The sequence below is a fragment of the Vicugna pacos genome, chromosome 11 (assembly GCF_048564905.1).
Source record: "Vicugna pacos chromosome 11, VicPac4, whole genome shotgun sequence".
Classification (NCBI taxonomy): Eukaryota; Metazoa; Chordata; class Mammalia; order Artiodactyla; family Camelidae; genus Vicugna; species Vicugna pacos.
In genome coordinates, this window is record NC_132997.1 from 27,994,366 (window position 1) to 28,015,800 (window position 21,435).

General features: G+C 43.6%; 1 protein-coding gene across 1 annotated transcript in view; it reads left to right on the forward strand.

Annotated features, from left to right (window-relative positions):
* The window catches only part of NUP133 (nucleoporin 133), a 48,080-nt gene that overhangs the window by 11,134 nt on the left and 15,511 nt on the right, over positions 1 to 21,435 (forward strand). Inside the window, exons 9-18 of the mRNA XM_006212371.4 lie at positions 2,240 to 2,387; positions 3,671 to 3,818; positions 4,711 to 4,868; positions 6,427 to 6,518; positions 10,780 to 10,943; positions 12,014 to 12,108; positions 15,393 to 15,617; positions 19,420 to 19,542; positions 20,149 to 20,245; positions 20,806 to 21,057. Coding sequence (XP_006212433.1) covers positions 2,240 to 2,387; positions 3,671 to 3,818; positions 4,711 to 4,868; positions 6,427 to 6,518; positions 10,780 to 10,943; positions 12,014 to 12,108; positions 15,393 to 15,617; positions 19,420 to 19,542; positions 20,149 to 20,245; positions 20,806 to 21,057 — 1,502 coding nt within the window. The remainder of the gene's footprint in view (positions 1 to 2,239; positions 2,388 to 3,670; positions 3,819 to 4,710; positions 4,869 to 6,426; positions 6,519 to 10,779; positions 10,944 to 12,013; positions 12,109 to 15,392; positions 15,618 to 19,419; positions 19,543 to 20,148; positions 20,246 to 20,805; positions 21,058 to 21,435) is intronic.

Below are 21,435 nucleotides of genomic sequence, written 5' to 3' on the forward strand. Positions count from 1 at the left end.
ATGCTAATTCATTTGAGAAATATAGGCAGTTCCCAGCCTTCGGCTGTGTATCACGTTAGTTTCTGCCCAGTTAGGGCTTCCTCTCTCCTGCTGTCACAGCTGGAGCCGCTCTTCCCTCACTGCTAACAGATGCCTTCCCTGCTGCTGTGGGGGCCCCGTGCCGTCATCTCCCTCATCTCAGTGGAGATCCCAGGCTCTCTTCGCCAGTGCTTTTTCTGCTGCTGACAGAGCTTTAGTAAACCTGTGTTTGTGGCTGTATTGACTATACAGAGGGTGGAGTGAGGCTTTGTCTTGGCAGCACAAGGTAGAACTCAGTCATGGCTTGTACATAGAATTTCCTCCTAGAGACAGCGCTCTTAAGTGGCACTTAAGGTTCCCAGGTTGGGGGGAGGGTAGAGCTCAGTGGCAGAGCTCATGTTTAGTGTGCACGAGGTCCCCAGGACCTCCCCTAAAAATGAATAAACCTTATTACTTCCTCCCTGCCAAAATTAAAAAAAATTAAACAATACAATAATAAATAAATAAATAAGTTTTTAAAAGGATCCCAGGTTAGTCTGATGAAGCTAACTTATCCCATATTATTTAGCTTTGATACCAAAGGTCATAAGGAACTTAGAAACCATTTGTAACATGGCTTCTATGACAGGATTCATAATGAGTACAAATGCATTATTTGTAACTCTTTCAAACACAACTTATCCGAAGTCAAGGATGATTTTTATGTGCTCTAGAGTAATTTAGTAGAACAAGTTCTGTGTTTTTCTGGGAAGGACACTGCAGTTCTGCTGTGTAATTTTTCTCTTGGGCTGTTGAGATTATCAGGATCTTCCCTTACAGTTTCTGAAAACCTTATAAAAACTATCAAAGAGGTAAAAATAATAGTATATATTTTAATTTCCAAAAACAGTTTAACTAAGTACAGTTTATCTTGTTTTCATTTACCTTTAATCAGACTTTCATGAATTTAGAGCTGCTGCCGGGACACTGTGGGCATGTGGCATGGACATTTTTTCCACATTCAGTTTTCAGAATGGAGATATGGGTTGAGAACAGAGAAGAGAAACATGCTTAGGAATTGCTAAACCTAGGTTTTTTTTAAACATAAATATTTTTTTATAAGGGTGTCAAATGAAGCTGGTCCAAGCATCACTCCGTAAGGAACCCTATCTTCCAGCTGTGTCTTCACTACTCAGTGGGCACCTCTTGTCACACAGTGATTCAGTCTTCAGAGTAATTTCAACACAGAGCCTTATAGGTGTGACTGACCTCGCTCGGTTCCTTCTTACGTGCCATCTGTTAGCGCTTTAGGTCACTGCCCGTGTGATCCAGGCTTGGGCCCGTGTCCTTGAGTTCTCAGGAATTCCGGTTGGGGAGCTGGGGGAAGAGAACAGTGAAGGAAAGTGAGAGCCACGTTGGGACTGCTTGATTTGAAGTGGCGGGTCGTTTAGTCACTAGCTTGGTTTACTATTTTTAATTATCAGTAGAGTTTATTGTTTTTAGCTTTGCCACCCTGTTAATATGTCTGAGACTTGAATGAAAGCTGCTGAATGTTTTGGAGGGGTTGAAATTAGGCACCATTTAATTCTATGTTGGGGGCAGCAACTTTGATAGACTTAAGAGGAGCATACAGACTTGAAGGTGGAGAAGGGTTTGTTTTCGCATAAACAGCAGCAGTTCTAGAACTGGTTGTTAAGATTAAAAACAAAACGTTTTTCCTCTGGACAAAAGTAAGCTTTATTTATTTTTGTTTGAGGGGGGTGGCAATTAGGTTTATTTATTTTTGGAGGAGGTACTGGGGATTGAACCCAGGCCCTTGTGCATGCTAAGCATGTGCTCTACCACTGAGCTATACTTTACACCCCGCCCCCCACCCCCAGGTTAGTCTGATGAAGCTAACTTATCCCATGAGTCTGGCTTCTCTCACTTAACGTGATGCATTTGACATTCACTCAGTGGCTTCTTCCTTTTTACTGCTGAGTAGTGGCCTGTTGTATAGGTTTACCAGGGTTTGTTTATCTGTTCAGCAGCTGAAAGATTCCTGTTTCCAGTTCAGGCGATTGTGAGTAAAGCCACTGTAAATGTTCACACACGGGTGTTCATGGGCACACAAGTTTTTCTTTTTCTTGGGTAAATATCTGGGAGTGGGATTGCTAGGTCATATGGTAAAGTGCGTGTTTAACTCTAAAAGAAATGGCCAAGCTGTTTTCTAAAGAGGCATCGTGTCTTTTTTACTGGTTAGTGACGGGCTGCTGATTTTGGCAGCAGCGTGGCACCCCGCAGACAGCCCGTGTCTCATCTACTACTCTCTGGTAACAGTAGAAAACAATGGCCACCAAGTGTCAGACGCAGTCACCGTAGAAGTCACTCAGTATAATCCACCTTTTCAGGTAAGATTCCTGTCGCCAAGTTAAATTACAAACTGACAGTAACTTACTGAGTCTTTTCCTCTGACCATCGCAGGATCAGGTTCTTTGCGAGACTCATCTGCGGGGCTTGGAAACTTACTTCTAATAGCTAGTTTTTAGGTGTTGTGTTCTGTTTGTCATCTCAGCCTCCTTCGTTTGCTCAGCCTTAGCTGAAGAGAGCTGAGAGTGACAGCAGTGAGAGCTGGTTTCTCCTACTGCAATAACTCTGTAAAGGGCATTTTTCTTTCTCTATCATTGAGTAGGAAGGAAATATTGATGATGAACTGCACAGTGAAAAATAAGGAAGACACTTGATGGGAATTGGGCTTTGGTTCTGAGCCCTGTTTATTAGAGAAAAATCCCCATTTTGCTTAGAGGATTACCTGTGTAGGCAGCCACATTATCTACTCAGCAAAGTTCCTGTAAACAATTAAAAGATCTAATTTTAAGCTTCCTAGTAGCAATTAAACATTTTTAATAACTATGATGTTTATGAGGAAAGGCCTTAACTGCTGTTAAGTGATTTCATTTAACCTTGTACAGTACCTAATTCTGTTAAACGCTTACTCTTAACACAACTCATGTAGCTGAATGCTGTAAGGAAATCTTGTAATTTGGTCTTTTATTTGTGATTATACAAGAAGAACATGGTTAGTTCTAAAATTTTTCAGGCAACATGAAATGGTATAAAGAAAACAGTGTAAGAATTAAAACCTCATGGGAGTCCACTTTTAATGTTGTGTTGGTAAAATTCTTTTTAATAACGAGCAGTCTATCCTTTTAGCTTTTGCTGATTTTGTCATTTAATTAGGTCTTATTTCTGTCTCTGTTTCTCATTTCATGTATGAACAGATTAACTCAGTTTTCTTGTGCTTGATATCTGGACAATAAAGTAGAAACTAAATGTTTATCAGGAATCATTTATAAAGTATTTGCCAATTCTAAATTAAATCACAAATTAATTATTTTATTTTCTTTCTCACATTTGTTATAGGCTTTTAGTTAAAATCTTGTGACCATGGAAGTGTTTTCAAAATTTGCTAATTATTTGCAACACAGCAAATGATTTCTATAATTGATGTTTATAAGCTTATTCTGTCATGTTTTATAAATCATCTCATGTTTAGGTTTTCACAAGGACAATCAGTAAATTATTTTTTTGTTTTTATGAGACAGTATTATATAAAAGTGTGCATTATAAAATCATACAAAGAAGTATTTCTGTTTCAATTCTCATTGATTGTAATCTTAAAATTAATTTTTAGTCTGAAGACTTGATTATGTGTCGGTTGCTGGTCCCAAACTTTTCAAACCAGACTGCCTATCTGTATACTGAAAGTGCTGTCTATGTGTGCTCCACTGGAACTGGAAAGTTTTCTCTTCCTCGGGAGAAAATCGTCTTTAATTCACAAGGTATGGCACCAGTTTTAGAAACCAGGATTAGTGAACTCATTAGTCATTCCTAGCGGTTTTTGTTCTCTGTCCGTAAGTGGTGCTTCGAGCATGATACCTACCTGCAAGGGTTACCGCAACACCGAATATCACACATACGGTAACTGAAGTCACAACTCTGCTGAAAAACTGGAAGGGAGATAGAGCTCCCAAGCTGTTACATTTATGAGCAAAAAATAGTGATGATTTTCCAAGAGGGAAAGAACCGATGCTAAGAGAAGTGATTGATTATTCTTAGTAAGAGTGGCTTGTTCTGAGCTGATGTTCTTGAAGCAAGATTGTCCAGATCCCTGGGTAAGAAGCACCCCAGGTGCTGGACTGCTGCATGGGGGCTGGGGGGCAGGGGAGATGGGGCAGGCAGCCTCATCAGGATATTATTTTAAGGGTTGGGCAAAGGGCAAAATCCAGGTGAGGCAATAGGATGGAACCTAGATTTTCTAGTCCCAGCACAAGAGCCTTGACTGTGTGGGTAGGATGCTATTAAGGCACCGAGCAAGCTTAAGCTTTTTTCCTTCCCCACTGGCTTACACCGTACGTGAAGCTAGAATTGAGTAAGAGGACTCCGTCAGATTGAAAAGCTGTTATTCTGAGTTTTGCAGAATGAAAAATGTTCATTTTTGGTTCACGATACTCAACTGCTCTTGCAAAGACTAGTTTTGTTGTCCTAAAGCTGAAGGGTACAGCCTGCTACTTGAAACAGTGACGAGCTCTAGACCTCTGATCTGGGATCACGAAGCTGAGTTCATAGTAGGGGTAATACGGTAAAGGGGTATCGGGGATTTTCTGCTTAAGGAGGTGGATTTTGAAAAGTCCTTTTTTGTTACGTGTATTTGTGCGTTTTCCTTTCTCTTAGGAGATAGTATTTTAGGAGCCGGATCCTGTGGTGGCGTTCCTATCCTTTTTTCTAGAAACAGTGGATTGGTGTCTATTACTTCAAGAGAAAATGTGTCCATGTTAGCTGAAGACCTTGAAGATTCCCTAGCATCTTCAGTTGCTGGACGAAGCAATGAGGTAACGTGGTTCCATAAGATTTAAACATTTTTATCGGAGTATTTGCCGCAAATGTTTAAAAGTCAGACAGTTCTGAGAGTTGCAGTGAAGGCATCAGTTCTTTTATCTCCCTCATCTCCTTTGTCCTCTTGTTCAGAAGCAGTTGCTTTTGGGGGAGGGTGTAGCTCAGTGGCAGAGCGTGTGCTTAGCATGCATGCGGTCCTGGGTTCAATCCCCAGTCCCTCCATTAAAAAGTAAATAAATAGACCTAATTCCCCCCTCCGCAAAAACAAAACAAAACAAAACGAAAACAGAAGCAATTACGTGTAAGTCCTTTAGTTGTTTCTTTTGGTATTTTCCTTCATATTTCTAAGTAATATGTATATGTTGTTACCTCTAATTCACCAGTTTTAAACATTTTTTGATTTCCTGTTAAAGAAGATGAGGACTGGGGTCTCTTACGCTCCTTTCTCTGCCTTTATCATCCAGTATAAATTTTTCCCTTTATAATGACCATGTGAAGATTGCTTACAGTCCAGAGTCAAGTGGTGCGCTGATTATGTTTCCCTTAGTGCACAGCTTCGTGTGATTCTTGGAGTGTGTGATGGACTGATTTTGCTTTTGCTACTTTGATACCTGGCTTAGTCTTCCCACCCGCTCCAGCAGCTCTGTAAATGCTTTTCAGTATAGCCTTCCCCACAGTCAGACCTCTAGAAACCCTACACCGACTCCCATCCTGGAACTTCCCCTCTCATCGTCCTCGGATCCTCATCAGAACCTGTCCCTGCACCACACAGGTTTGCCTGGTGTGCTCCCTGCTCTGTCGCTCGTCACTCCTGGTTTCCATCTTGGTGTTGTAGTTGGAACAACCGCAGGTGTTTGGGTGGTTGTGTTGCTTTTTCTGGTTGTTCTGGAACAAGTTTTGAGGGGAAAGTTGGATAAAAATCATCAATTTTTTTTTCTGTCCTCTTGAAACCCAAAAGCCTCTGACCCATAAGATTTCTATCATTCTTTTATAGGAGACTAAAAATTAATACTGTTTGGGGGTAATTTTTTATTTGAATAGTATGTGAAATACATGGACTGCAATTCTAAAATGGTTTGGTACAGTTTCAAGAGAAAGTGACTTTTTTTACTTTTATTCTTTTGTAATCATGTGGTTTTTGTAATACCGCTGTATATTCTGGAGCTATCTGACAGTACTCCATTTCTTTCAAGTTTTAAATTTTTCTTTAAGCTTGAAGTCAATCGTTACGCTTAGAAATATACGTTCTGATAAGTTGCGTAAGAGCAAACCTATAAAAAGGTTGTGTTGGTTGGGATAAAATCCCCAAATGATTGTGCTCACGATATAATCCCTGAATTATATGTGTGTTTTCTGTGGTGCTTCATTTGTCCTCTGGGGTGTTTTATCTTGTTTTAATAAACGTCTTAAATGCATAGACTGCTGGTGTGGAATACGGCAAACAGCGTGTGTGTCTGTGTTGTTGCCACTGTGGGTGAGCCCAGTTTTTAAAAGTCCAATAATTGGAAGTTTTCTTACACCTTCGCCTCTAAATTATAGTTTGTTATTTCACAGAGCGTGGTTTCTGAGGCCTCTGCAAAGAACGAAACCATTGCCCAGGAAGACAAGACAAAGTTGCTAAAAGCTGCTTTTCTGCAGTACTGCAGGTATAACAGATTTTTTAAATTACGGCTTACTTGATGTCCTAGGGCACGTTTTACTGACGTATGCTCCTCCGTGTTGGCCAGTGGGAGCAAGCCGGAGGGGGGGGCCACCCAGGAGGAAGTGTTTTCCTGAGCTTTGGCACTTCAACCAACTTGTTCTGAACTTGGTGGCCACAGGTGGGGTCCAGCTAGGCTCGGGTCACAAGGTACTGTAACATACCCTCTCCACTTAACGGAAACAGGGTCCCATTGTAAATGGCAATCATGAGCATAGCTTGCAAGCCTCTTTTCTGTATAACGTGAAGGCAGTTAAGTTGCATACAAAGTGTTATCATCGGCGTTTTAAAGGAATTAGACTTAGCCTGTTAGTTGAGTTTTGATGCATAGAAGTCACCAAAGAACTTAGTGGCTTATTCCGTGTAGCTCCTGGATCTGCAGGCTGGCTCTCTGGGGTTGGGTCTGGGTGATGGCTTTCCCTGTTCCCACTGGGCTCCCTCGTTGCCTGTGGTCAGCTGCCGGCTCTCTGGCTAGACTTGCTCCCGTACTGGGGCTTCCATCTGCTTCAGGGGGCTCCCTTCATCTAGCAGGCCGCCCTGCCCCTTTCCGCAAATCTCGGGGTTCCAGAGGTGACAAGACAGTAAGCCTCGCTGCACAAGTGCTCTTCAGGCCTCTGCTGGGGTCGCGTTTGCTCATGTCCCGCTGGCCAGAGCGAGGCACAGGGGTGAGCCCCCGGGGATGGGTGCTCCCGGGGAGAGTGTGTATGGGGTGGGGGGGAGAATTGTACTCAGTCTGTCACACTTGCGGACCTGTTACTTCTGGTTTTAAGGCAAATTCAGTCATTTCAGTTTGTCCTACACATATATTCAGCATATTATGTATCTGGTACCTTCCTTAAAAAGTGCAGTAAATTTGTATTTGAATGAACACTCAGGAAGACTGTGATCCAGCCCTTTGCTCTGCCCCTATTAACTGTGTGAGACTTTAGACTTGCTCACCACTTCTGGAATTCGGGGTTTTCCTCCGTGAAGTGTTGAGGGGGCTGGCAGTTGGAGAGCGTGAAGACTCATGAGTTTATCTAGCAGATCTTCGTTTTGAAGAAATATTCAGACTTTACTGCCTCCGTTTCCCCCAGTTCTCAGCTCACGAGCCTGCAATTCCACGCACAGTGTGTCTGATGCGGAGCAGCGCGCTCTCACGGAAAAGGCAGCAGGCTCTGCGGTGCTTTGCCGTTTGAAAGCTCTGTGAGCATCCACTGAGCTTAGCTGCTTGTCCAGGAGAGGGCACCGTTTGATAAGTGTTTCATTTCTGTTTTTAAATAGTAGCCTTTAAATCTGTTGCCTGGTGTTCAGCCTGGCTGCCGAGATTCAGATTAATACCGTGATTGTGTCTTGTATAAGTTTATCCTTTGATGAACAATTCTGTCAGATTTGTGGTACCTCAAAGGTTTAAGTGATAGTGGGAGTCATTGTGTCAGTTTCCTGGGCTGCTGTAACAAATTACCACAGGCTGGGTGGCTTAAAACAGTAGAGAGGTGTTCTGTCACAGCTCTGGAGGCCGAATGTCTGGAATCAAGGTGCCAGCAGGGCCACGCTCCCTCCGAAGGCTCTCGGGGAGGATCCTTGCTTGCCTGCCTCCTAGCTGCTGGGGTCGCTGGCACTCACTGGCATTCCTTAGCTTGGATATGCATCAGTCCGGATGTCTCCATTGCCACCTGTCTGTCTGTCTTCACATGTCCTTCTGATGACGATGCCAGTCAGTGGATTTAAGGCCCACCCTAATCCAGTGTAGCTCCCCCTCATAACTTAACTGATCATATCCTTAAAAACCTGTTTCCAGGTGAAGTCGCATCCTGAGGTTCTGGGTGGACATGGAATTTGAGGAAACATTACTCAGCCCAGCGTGGTCGTTTCTAAACATTTTACTGGGGAAGGTTATGAAGGGATCCCCGACCTTAATGCCGAGTGTAGTAATCTCTTAGGAGCAGTGTCGCTGGGCCTCTAACATGGCTCTGCCTTCTCCTTACCCCCTGTAGCATGGGTGAAGGACCATGAGGTTAACAAGTAATCATTTCTGGGGGCCTGTCAACCAGCAGTCTTAAAGAATTAGACTCTTCACAAATGGAACTGTGGTACCTTTAAAGCAGCATTTCTCAGCCTTACCACTGTTGACATTTGAGGCCAGCTAGTTCTCCGCGGTGGCGCCGTCCTGTGGTTTATAGAGTGTCTAGCAGCATCTCTGGCCTCGTCCCATTTGATGCCAGTAGCATCCTTGCCCCCAGTCTGTGACAACCAGAATCACTTTCAGGCATTGCCGGATGCTCCCTAGGGGTCAGTATTGGTAGATAGCCCTCTAAAGTGTTACCCGTTTAGTTTTTGGCTAAGGTAATGTTACCATTTTTATAGCATGGTTTCTTGGAAATTAATTTCTGTATTTTTATATTCATTTTACATAACTCAGTATAAATACGAAATTCACTGTTCATGAGAGTTTTAAGAAACGTGTTCTTTTGATTGAAATGATTCATTATTGACTGATCTTGCCGTAGTCCACTTTGTATTCCCACAACTGGTAGCGCAGCGAAGATTCCAGCTTCGCCTTGGTCTTTAACACTTTCCGGCAGGTTTTCTGTGTCTCTCTGGTCAGCCCTGTCTCCTGTTCTGAGGAGACCGTGTCAGCCCGCCTCTCGGCTCCTCCACCCTCCCATTTCTCTCTTCCTCTCCTGCACTGAGCAGATCACTCAGCCTGTTTCACAGAGATAACAGAAGCCATCGGATGACAGGTCCCTGTGCTGCCCACCTACAGACTTGCCCGCGTCCCAGCTCCTTTTCCCCTTTCCCTCCCTGCAGAGCAGGAAGAAGTGCTCCTCCTCCTGAGACCAGTCTCTCTGTCTTTGTTCTGAGTGCCGCTGTCTCCCGTTTCCTTGGAGACTGTACTCTCAGTTACTCCTCTCCTTTGTCTCTGGCCTTTCTTGAGCTGGCTTCTTCTCATCAGCCATTAATCGCACTTAATGTGCCATTTAAAAAAAATACCAGTCTTTGACTTTGTGACCCCTTTTGAGCTAGCACCCCTTCTGTTTGTTCTGTTTATAGCTAAACTGCTGGAGAAGCTGTCTACATTTGCTCTTGTCTGCCATGTTTTTCTCTCTCCGCCCCCTGCACAGTCTTTTCTCCTTCCTTGGCTTCATTTGTTGAAGAAACACAGCCCTTCCATACTCTGGGCCGTTATATACAAATGAAGAACTTTCGAAAGCAGTTGTACATTCCAGGAGCCCCTCGGTTTTAACCTGTCCGAAACTGTGCCTGTCTTCTCCAAGGCTTTTCTTTCTTTTCTACCTCCGTTCCCGTGACAGGTCCTACAGTCCATATTCATTTGTTCAGAGCAGAAACGTGGGAGTCATCCCTCTATATTAGATCCAGTCAATTGCCAAAACTTCCCTCGTGGATCTTTCTCAGACTTGTCTTGTCTCCTCCACTGCAGCTATTGCTAATGGAGACTGCCGCCACCCCCACGTGCCTGGATTTCTGCAGTCACTTCCTAACTGGATTTTTCTCCCTCCTGTCTGATCCCCGATCTTTGTAGCATTCTTAGAAGGAGCATTAAAAATAGAACAAATCATGACATTTCCTTCTCGGTGTCTTTCCACCATCCTTAGGATTAAGTTCAAACTTCATCACATGGCTGACCAGACTTCTTATACTCTCCCCTTTAGCTGGTGGCGTTTCTAAGCAGTCTGCCCTGGACCCTTTCTTTCCTCTCCTCCCTGGGTGTTTCCTCCCCTCAGGGATTCAGTTCTCTCCTGAGATGTGGGCATCCTTGCTTACAGGTGTGACAGGTGCTCTCTGTGCCACTGTGTGCCCCTTCCCGTCCTCCCCACACCTCTTCCTCCAGGAAGTGTTCCCTGCCCCCCGATGGCTTTGGTTTCCCTTCTGTGTGCTCTGTGGCCCTTTTATTCTCCTGTCATAGTGTGTGAGTAACTGCTTGTTCAGTTGCCTGACCCCTCAGGCCACTGTATGCTTTGTGAAGTCTTGGGACTGTCTTCTGATTTTTTGTTTATTGTTCTGTCTCCAGTGCCTGCATATTGTAAGTATTCAGCATAGATTTGTTGAATTACTGAATGCATAATGGTCCTCTCCCGTTTAAATAAATGTTACTAAAAATGATCAACTTGGGGCTAATATATGGCACTTTAATTTCACAGTCAACTTCTTCATGGTGAGTTTAATATTTTTACTTCTAATACTTTTGTTTTCCCATTTGATTTCAGAAAAGACTTAGGTCATGCGCAGTTGATAGTTGATGAGCTGTTTTCTTCTCACTCTGATTCGGATTCTGACTGTGAACTAGACAGAGCTGTTACGCAGATCAGCGTGGACCTGGTGGACGACTACCCAGCTTCTGACCCACGATGGGCTGAGTCTGTCCCCGAGGGTAGGGACATCCTCATTTTAATTTTATGGAATTACAGGGAGGGTGTAGCTCAAGTGGTAGAGCGCGAGCTTAGCACGCAAGAGGTCCTGGGTTCAATGCCCAGTCCCTCCTCTAAAAAGTAAGTAAATAAATAAATGTGATTACCTCTTCCCCTCCCCCTCGGAAAAAATAATAAGTTTAGTATTATGGAGTGAGCTGTCTTGAGAAGAATGTTCTGATTCTTTTATTAAGGCATTTCTCAGTGCATATTTTTTGTTTTCTGGAACAATTTTGTATTAATCCAGTACTTTTTAAAGGTTGTAACTTTCCTTGTACTAGATTTTTTTAAAGGGCTCAGAACAGATCTACACAGCAGAATAGAAACTGGGGGAAATTTGGAACAAACCCTGCTTGTTCTCTCTGAAGCAGATTCATCAGCCCTGCTGAGCTTTCTCAGCATTTTACCTCTGCAGGGAAATTGGTGGCATAGGTAGGCATTTGGCACTTATTAGACCCATATTAAATGCTGATTTTTACATAATTACTGTATTTGGCTAATAGAAATTATACATTTCTGTAAGAGCAGCAGCAATCACGTCTCAGCACGTAGAAGCAGGCACATTATGTTTTCCCGCCTGCCCTGGGTGACTTTTCCTCTTACCCGTCCACGCAGCAGCGTCCGGGCGCCCTGGGGACTCCCACGTACCACATACCAGGGAACTGTCTCCAACATTCGTCTCTGTCCCTGATTTCCTACCTGGCAAGTAAGCCTCGTTAGAAATTCAGGAAGAAATCATCAGTGCTTACCTTCTTTCTTTGACTGATTCTTTTGAGCTGTCAAGCTTAGAATGATGAAAATGATTAAGGTGATAACACCACATTTGTGTTTTGAGTAAATGGGATATGAATTGTATGGAATCCCCCAAATTTTCCTCTAAATTTTTAAACTCTTGGGTAACATTATTAATAACTGCATTGAAAGGTTGGTACTTCCCTTTTGTATAGATTTTTCTTAACTTTTTGTCTTAATAGCAATAATTATTGTAAAGCCAGTATGTTACTATGTTTACATTTTGTTACTGTTTCAACAGAAGCCCCCGGGTTCAGCAATACGTCACTGATTATTCTTCACCAGCTGGAAGACAAGATGAAAGCGCACTCTTTCCTTATGGACTTTATTCACCAAGTAAGCATCCCAGTCGCTGTGAACAGGGCTGGTCAGGACACTTGGCTTTGCTCTGCCTTTTTTCTCTCTCTCCAGGCCAGTGGGAGGTCCTTTCTCTCTTACTCTGAGGTGTTTTGTTGCGTGGGACCTGACTAGTGTTGTCCATTTTCTTTGCTGACTTAAGGTAAGTAATTCCAGGCCTGTGTGAAGGCCTGTCACTGTAAGAATCAAAGCTGCATTGACAATAAGATAAAAAGAAGAAAATAGTATATTTCAGCAGAAATATTGTTTTAACTTTTCTTGTTACATGCTATGACGCCCTGCTTTTCATTTGGATTCCTGGTGTGCTTCTATGTAAAACTTGGATTTTCATGAGCTGATTTTGTATTATTTAAGCAGGACAGTGAAGAGTCTGAAGGTGATGACAGGGTTTTGTTTGTGGGTTTTTAATTTTGAGGTGCCATTAGGATCAGATACTCACTTAAAGTGTTCTTTTTCATTAAGGGGTGGGGAAATCCCCATTTATATTAAGCCTAAAATTAGAAAATGTTTCTGCTGCTCGACAGAATTGGTACACAAAATCACCCATCCTTGCCTTGTCGATCAGTTGTTGGCTCCCAGGCGTAATTCAAGTGAATTAATTTAATTTCGTTTTTGCGTATTTTTTCCAAACTCAGTAGCACCTTTGTGTTGCACAGATTCTGGCCGGCGCTGCCTCACGGGACTTTCTGTGGCGGTGGGGAGGTTCTGTGTCTGTGCCACCTGGAATGGCAGCCCCTGGGCCCGTGTTGCTGCAGAGCCCTCGAGATGTGCTGGTGCAGCTGAGGAACTGAATTTTTTTTTAAATTTAAATTTAATTAGCTTACGTCACCATTTTGTTGAATAGTGGCTGCCTTATTGGATAGGGTAGTTCTAGGTGATTCCAGAAATATCTTGATTGTTTCCAGTCCTGAGTTCTGCTTCCATTGTAATGCACGACTTGCCTCCCGTCTATTCCTGTTGTCTTGGTAGGAGAACTTCATTCGTTCACTGAGTCTGTCCTTTTTTAGTGTTTTAAGGAGGCTGCAGATTAACAGGGGAAAAACACAGCATTTTCTCCTGATGTAACTGTGTAATCAGTCAAGTGTATCAGTTACCTGTTAACAAACCACCCCAAAACGTTGTGGGTTAAAACAACTGTGTGGGCGGTTCTTTGCCGATTTTACCTGGGACCACGCCTTGAACTGCACTTAGGGTGGGCTGAGCTGGAAGGTGCCCAGCTTCTCTCGTCTGGCTGGCAGTCGGTGCTGGCTGTCCACTGGGCCTCTTGGTTCTCCTGTTAGTCTCTCATCCTCTGTTAGTCTGGGCTGGCTTCCTGTGGTCTCAGGGCAGCCCTCCAAGGGAGCAAACTTAGAAGCTGTAGGCTTTTTAAGGTCTCACCTCAGACATCCCATAATGTCACTTCCACCAAAGTGACATTGGTCAAAGCAAGTCACAAGGCCAGCCCAGATGAAAGGAATGGAGAAATAGATTCTGCCTCCTGGGGGAGGAGTGGCAAAGCCACGTCGCAGACGGGTGTGCATGCTGGGACGGGGGGTGTTCGTGGGCCCGGTCTGCCCCAGGGAGGAGATGCTGATTTATTGGAGGATAGAGGGTCTCGGAGCTTGAGCAGTCACAGCATGTCTCAGCACAGCCTCCCTGGGCCTCAGGGACCCGCATGGAGTCACCCAGCTGTTGGCAGCAGTGTCCACTGCAGGGTAATGTCTAGCTAGACCTGAAAATCTCCTCTCTTCCTGTGCCTTCCTACTTCCTTTAATATTTACAGCTGATTTCATTGAATAAGTTGCATTAATAATCAGGGAAAGTGTTAAACTAGTTCCTGGCATCTAAGGAAACAGTTCTGCATAGAAGGCTCTCCTCCTCAAGCCCAGCTCAGCGCCAGCAAGGCCATGGCTTCGTTCTGAAGCGGGCCAGAAGTAACATCAGTGCCTCAGGGCAGCGTCTTTGCCTCTGGTTTCCTAGTCTCAAGGAAGGCCCGTGTCCTCACCCGTAGCATAGAGAGGCGGAAGCAGGGCATGCACGTGGTCCTCTTCATTGTGTGTCTAGAGTGATCGTAATGTCATTACCGCTTCACGGCAGTGCCACCAAGCAGGCGGTCCTCACGTAAAACTACACTCGACAGTGTTTGCGAGGGGTCCAGGAAGCGAATTCAAATCATGGAAGCCTATGCAGCTCTTATTTTTAAATAACCAGGTGAACAGGTTGAATAAATTAAGAGAGACTGATTCAGGGAAATATTCCATGGTCATTTAAAACCTAATTAGAGGAATATCTAAATGCGTGGTGAAAAAATAAGATGCTATCAAAACAAGGAGCAGAACAATATAGATAGTATGACTCCTTTGTGTTTTAAAAAAAGGTATCTCCTAGCACATAAATACCATAGCAACATAAAGATACGAAGGAAACTTAGCTGCAGCTGTAGTAGGGAGAGTAACGGGCTGGGGCCTGGGGACTGTCACAAAACCCTCTACTATTACCTTTCTAACTATGTGCATTTTTTACTCATATCAGTAGGAATTCTCTGGGGATTTGAATTACTGTTCATTTTTGTTTTCTGTGTCCTTTTCTATATTTAAAATAAACCTTAATATATAAAAATCAGGTCACTTATTAATGAATTATACTTAAAATGTGGAAGAATACTCATTATTTATGCTTGTCTATTGACTTCTTCCTAGTTCAGGTTATTGTAATGTTTTATCAAGTGAAAAGGCTTAGGGAAACTTCTAGAACCTAGCAACACACCAGAAATGGGCATCAGGCAAATCAGAGGACCAGAGACTCTCCCACCCTCCCTGTGGCTTTAGGGTTCTAGAAATCAGTCCTTGAGGACGGAGACTGCTGAGTTTCTAGTTCCCAAAGGTCTGGAATCTAGGGGAGTTGATTGTTGTGATAGAAAAGAACAATTTTACAATTTTGAGAGCCATAAACAATAATTTGAGAAATAAAATAGGGACCACAGTAGCTGAATCTCTGGGAAGACCCTAATCTCAGAACAGGAACTTCTGTTCTTTCTAGAAGCTGTCAGTGACCCTGGGTGAATTGTGTGTGTGTGTGCGCACGCGTGCATGTGAACATGCACGCGCGCATATTTGCGTATGTGTGTTTAGAAACGGCCCGAAAGAGAGACAGGGGAGGTCTGTCCTGGGTAGAGTGAGGGCCGGTGGCTCTGTACCCAGTGTGCTTCGGGTGAAAACGTAACTGCACTCTCCCGTATGTTGCTGGAGGTGTTTTCCAAGAACGTGTGTTTGTCTTTTCGCAAGGTTGGCTTATTTGGACGTCTCGGCACTTTCCCAGTGAGAGGGATGCCGATGGCAACGCGACTGTTGCTCTGCGAGCACGCCGAGAAGTTGTCAGCCGCGATCGTGCTCAAGAACCACCACTCACGGCTGTCTGAGCTGGTGAACACGGCGATACTGATTGCCTTAAACAAGAGGGACTGTGAGGTCCCGTCCAACCTGACCCCCGCAGACGTCTTTTTCAGAGAGGTAAGATGAGTCCTCTTCCTGCCCTGAGACGTGGCTCTGTGGAGCTGTGCCGTTTATTGAACAGGCCCCAAGGAGGAAGGGATTGAGGATGAAAGACTTCACTGAAATCTTAAATCAGACTCCTTGTTTTCTGGGTGAAAGTGTGACTCGTCTGTTACTTTCCCTGTGAATGAGGGCAGGGGAGGCTAGAAAGCCTCCCTGTGGCGTTCTGGGTGTTTCCTTTTGTTTCTCCACACCGCTGGTATTTTGGGGGATTTTCGGGTTTGTTTTTTCACTGTAATCCTAGATTTAGTCAACACAATCCTTTTACTCTACCCAACAAAGTACAAACACAACATTATCTAATATGCTACAAAGTGAACTCAAAACAGAAAGTTTATAGTACTGACTGCACAAGAAAAGCAACGTACGTGTGGCGCGGGGCCCTGCAGGACCACTATGAGTGCCAGCACAACAGAGGGTCCTGTGATGGCCCTGCAGGGCTGGCTCTCAAGCTGCTCACTGATTTCAGGGAGAAAGGGAGGTGTGGGGCGGGGGGTGTGTGCACGCACATCATCACGTGTAAAAAGAACCACTTTGGGCAAGTAATGGAGTGTTTGATCCTCAAGGTCAGAAAAGGACTCAAGCAGGTGAGCAGGACCAGGCTAACAGGAGCAGCAGCTGCAAAAAGGCACAGCCTTTCCTGGGGAAGCCTGCAGGCCAGCGAGTTAGAGCGTCACCAGGCCACCACATTATCCCCAGGATGTGCTCCACACCACTCTTGACTCTGTCCTGGGAGGACAGCCTTGCAGTGAGCTCCCTGGATCTCTGGCTTCCTGCTGGGTTTGACAAAGGGGAGGCACTATGAGGTCAGTTTGGTGCCTACTTCCACCAGTTTGTTGTGCCCTCTGTCAGGGACCTTGGCTTCTCTCTGACTGCCCTCTCCACTTTTCCAGTAACCGCTCCCTCCTGGTACCTCTTCAGGCCTGGACTTAATTGTGGCTCCCCTTGTGGCTGGGGGCTAGTGACCCCGGAGGCTGCAGCATCCCTCATTGGTCCCCATACTCCTGCTCACATCTTTGTAAACAGTCCCTTCACCAAACTCTCCTCAGCTGGAATCCTGCTCTACACCTCACCTTTAAAGTCAGATTTATTTTCAGAGAAAACGAAAAACCTGCAGTAAACTTGGGAGGGGAGAAAAGTTAAGGTGCTGGCCCGCTGGTGGCAGCTGGCCACTAGTAATAGTACACAGCTCTTGTGCCTGTGCGATGCCTCCTTACCTCGGGAAATGGCAGGGCAGACCTTCCTGCCTCCCTTTGCAGGTGCTGATGCTGGTAAGACTCAGAGGCTGATTGTCCGAGGTGAGCTGACGGACTCTGGCTCTGAGCCGGTGTTAAGCGCTCTATTTCGGACATACTGGCAGGTTGCTTCCAGAGTTCGTAGTCCTTAACTAGGACTGTCCTCCCTCCGTGGCACTGTTGCGGTTTAGGGACAGTGCTAGCTCTTCTCCTGGCTTCGTGAAATTTGGAATTGTTTTTGGCGTTTGGGAAACTTCTGTTTGGTGCCTCTAGTTTTATTTCCTTCCTCCTGCAGTCTGGCTGTCAGCTAGCATCGGATAGCCTCCGCCAAGAGACTCTCTTCCTTCATATTTGATGTACTGTAACCTGAGAATATTTAAGACAGGAACTGTTTCCAGTTCTGTTGACTCCATAAATATATGCAGTTTGAAGAAGGCCTCATTTTTATACATTTGAGGTTTTTTCTAGGGAATGTAAGGCAAAGCACTTTTTCGCTTCATTTTGTTTTTTAATGTAGGAAATATGCCTGAAATCTGAATGAAAACAAGGAAGTTCACCTCAAATTTCATGATCTAACCGAACTGTTGTAATTGTTGTCTTTTTTTGTCTTTTTTTATACATAACCTTACATGATAAAAAATTTTTTTTTAATTTTTTTTTTAAATTGTCAATGACAAATTGAATTGAGCAAGAGCCTGGTTCCTTTTTCTGCATTTGGCTCAAAGTGCAAACCATACTAGTTAATTAAGTTTATGTACGTTTTCTAATAACTGAAAAAAAAGGAAGGGTCTGGACATTATCAGTTGGATACATAATTCGTGAGTAGTGCCTCAGGAATATGATAGGAAAAGAAACTGAAAACGTGATTGGTTCCTCAGAAGAATGCTTCATATGGAAAATGGTAATCTTTAAGACTTGTGTATATGAAAACGAATATGTGTATGTTCGTGGATGACTGAAACATTGTGCTGCACACCAGAAATTGACACAGCATTGTAAACTGACTATGTTTCCATAAAAAATATATATGTACAATAAAAAAAGCTGTTTACATCACCATTTATCGTAATTTCTCATTACATTTACTGATCTTAAGCTTCCTTTGAGTCTCGTTCTAAAGGCCCTGCCACATGGCGTAACCATAATAAAAAGAGAGAGCTGAAGAGGGAATGCGTGAGTATAATGAGAAAATATATATCAATATATATGTATATATACACACATATTTTTTACCTGTCCATCCACTGGAGAGTAGCAAATTATGTTACCGACAGGCATTAGCATTTTACGAGAAGAGCTGGTTAACCCAAATTAGCCTCTCATTGGTGGGCTGTGGAGGGAGATGTGATCTGGCAGCCCTTGACAGACACCGCCCCCCCACCTTGCCTCCAGTCTTGGGTGGAGCCGCGCCCCTCCTGGAGCTCTGTAAAGCGAGTGAACTGCTTCAGGAACAGGCCTTGATCTGTGCTGGGTCAGCTTATGAGCAGTGTTTGAAACCACTGAACACATAGCTCACATGGTAAGGGTGTGTAGCAAGTGTTTTGGCATTTTATTTGCTTTTATTTTTTCTGCCTTTCAAAATAGCAAAATATGCTTCGTTATCTTTTCCCATTACCAGCATAAACAATTCTTCCACATTAAATGTGCCAGAGGTTTCTTGCTAGGGCTGTTAGGATGCCTTTGATTGGCATCAGAAATACAAAAGGAAGAACCAGTTTTGCGAGACAGAAGGATTTTGTTTGGCTACATTGTGCATGTGTGTACGTCCTATTCCTTCTTCTAGTTTGTAAGCTCCTTGAGGGCAGCAAATCTGATTTCTCTTTCTTCTCATCTTTGAGGGCCCAGTGCTATGCAGACTCTGAATACTAAGTCAATATCCACTTGAGAAATAAAGGGGAAAGGCTTAACTGTGGGCTGAAACTGGAAACAAATATTTCAGTGCTTAACATTTTTGCACAGTTACCATCGTGTTAATGACAAAAAACCAAAAGCAGCAGTTAGAAGTTACGTGTTTAGTTGAGCTTGTATGTAGCGACTGCTGTTCTCTGGACATTTCTGCTATGTGTGAAGAAGAGGGGTTCCTCAAAGAAAGAAATGAGCAAGTTTATTAGTTTGGGTATTATTTTAATACACTAGTTCATTAGTTTAATTCATTCCTTTGAGGTCTTACGTTGTGATGGGACACCGTTTGTAACCTAGTACTATTTGAAGGGGACATTGAACACTAATAACAATAATAAACAAATATTTCAGTCACTTGATATTTAAATAAAAAATCTACCAGCTAACAATCCAGAATTGCTTGTGTATCAGGCTTAGTTATTTGGAGTCTTTCCCTTTTAAAAGTTAGGAGATTCTAACATTTTTTGATTGTTAAATTTATTTTCACCACCAACTATTCCTCTGACTCAGGAGCAGAGAATGACTTCCTGAGAAAAGCCCACTGAGTTGAGTCTAGGGAGTTGTAACTGTCACCCATCCCCATGATTTGTTACACAGTGGTTGTCGTCTCTCTGCTCCCTTAGGTGTCCCAGGTAGATACCATCTGTGAGTGTTTACTGGAGCACGAGGAGCAAGTCTTAAAGGACGTATCATTGGAATCGGTTGAATGGGCTGAGGTGGTGATCAACGTGAACAGTATTCTCAAGGTACAAAAATACGGCGAAGATTTCAGCAAGTCAAAGGCCAGACTGTGGACATAGGATACAGTAGTGTCCATATTGCTACCTTGTATCACCAGTAATTGGTAATGGTTTGACCATTTGTTAATTCCACAGCGTTAGGAAAATGTCAGTCATGTTATCAATCAGCTAAACATTTTGAGTGTTTGCCTTGTGCATGTTAACGATTTCTGTAATCCTGAATTCTGTTTGGTAGAATAAACGTTTTATTTGGGGAAGGATATTTATATCATTGCAAATGTATTAATGTTAGTGTAACTGTCTAAATAACGCTCTACTTTTTATTGCTCAGAAGCTCACTGCTTGCATATTATTGATTAAAGTGTTTTATTTGATTTTCGCTAATGGGCTTTATAGTGACGGTTTTTGTACTTCTGGTTACTGTAGTTTCCTACGGTTGAAGGTAAATGACGGAGTCAAACAAAGCTCACATGCAGAAAGAACCCGAAAGTAACCCTACAGGCCTGTGCCGAGTGGTTTTTTGTAATAATAGACTTCGATGTTTCAAATTATCTTAGAAATCCCGGGATTCACCACTTTCTGCATGTGATAACATATTTCCTTTTTTCCCAGGACATGCTGCAAGCTGCTACTCACTATCGACAAAATAGAAGCTCCTTGTACAGAAGAGAACCATTAGACCAAGAACCTGAGTATGTTCCCTGGACAGGTGAGATTGCAAGCACTGAGCCCAAACATACTGATTTGTTAGCAGTTGTTCAAAATATATTTCTAATCATCTATTATTTTTGGAAGCCGTCTTATTCCCCTAATGCAGATTTGTAAGTGAAGTCAAAAATAACTCAAGTGCCACCTCCCGAATGAGCAGTTCTTGTGAAATTCATGTTATTCCCTTGGAATACTTTGTAGATCTCTCTATAATTTATTTTTTTAACCGGTACCTATGCATCAAGTAGGTTTTAGTACATACAGTTAGTCACAGAAGCAGGCTCTGGGGGTATTGACTGTATTTTATGTTGACTGAATACAAGAAATGACGTGGAGTAGCATTAAAGGAATTTAGAAACAGAAAGAATTATGTTTCCCTTTCTTTGCCGGGGACGTCTCCATAGAGAAGATGCATCCTTTGCACAGGACGTGGAGAAGTATCTACTGAACCCCTACTTGATTTCTTTTTCCAACAACAGTGCAGTGATAAGATTTTTAGGCAGTTGGTTTTTCCTGTAGCCATTATGGAACCCTTATTTACCATATTACATGATTTCACAGCGACGAGTGGCCCTGCTGGCATCCGAACTGCAATCGTGCGCCAGCATGGCGTTGTCCTGAAAGTGGTTTATCCCCAGGCAGACAGCAACCTCCGAAACGTTCTGACAGAGCAGCTGGTGGCACTGATAGATTGCTTCCTGGATGGCTATATTTGCCAGCTGCGGTCTGTGGACAAATCCAGTGATCAAGAAAGATACACCAGTCTGGAAGTGGAATACCTACAGAAAAGATCGGACCTCTTGTCTCCACTTCGTAAGTTCGTGGTATTTAGCAAGGGCTGTGGTTCTTTGAACTCGCGGAATGGATAAAGGAGCTAGATCATTCACGCAGTATGTCACTCAGTGTAATGTCACTAACCCGCTGTAGCTCAGGACTTAAAGCAGAGCTCTGGTCTGCTTTAAGACCACAATGAACACAGCTTTCTGTGTTCATTCATTCAGCCTCGTTGTCATCACTTACCAGGTACAAGTGTCCTAGACGATGCTAAAGATGATTTAAAAGTGAATAAATAAACAACATGTGGAGACTGCGCTCAAAGGGCTTATCAGGACCTTCACAAGGAGTAACTGGACTGCAAAGTAGAGCAGATAAGGGCCGTTAGATTGACTGCGTGGCTGTCCCGCAAAGGGC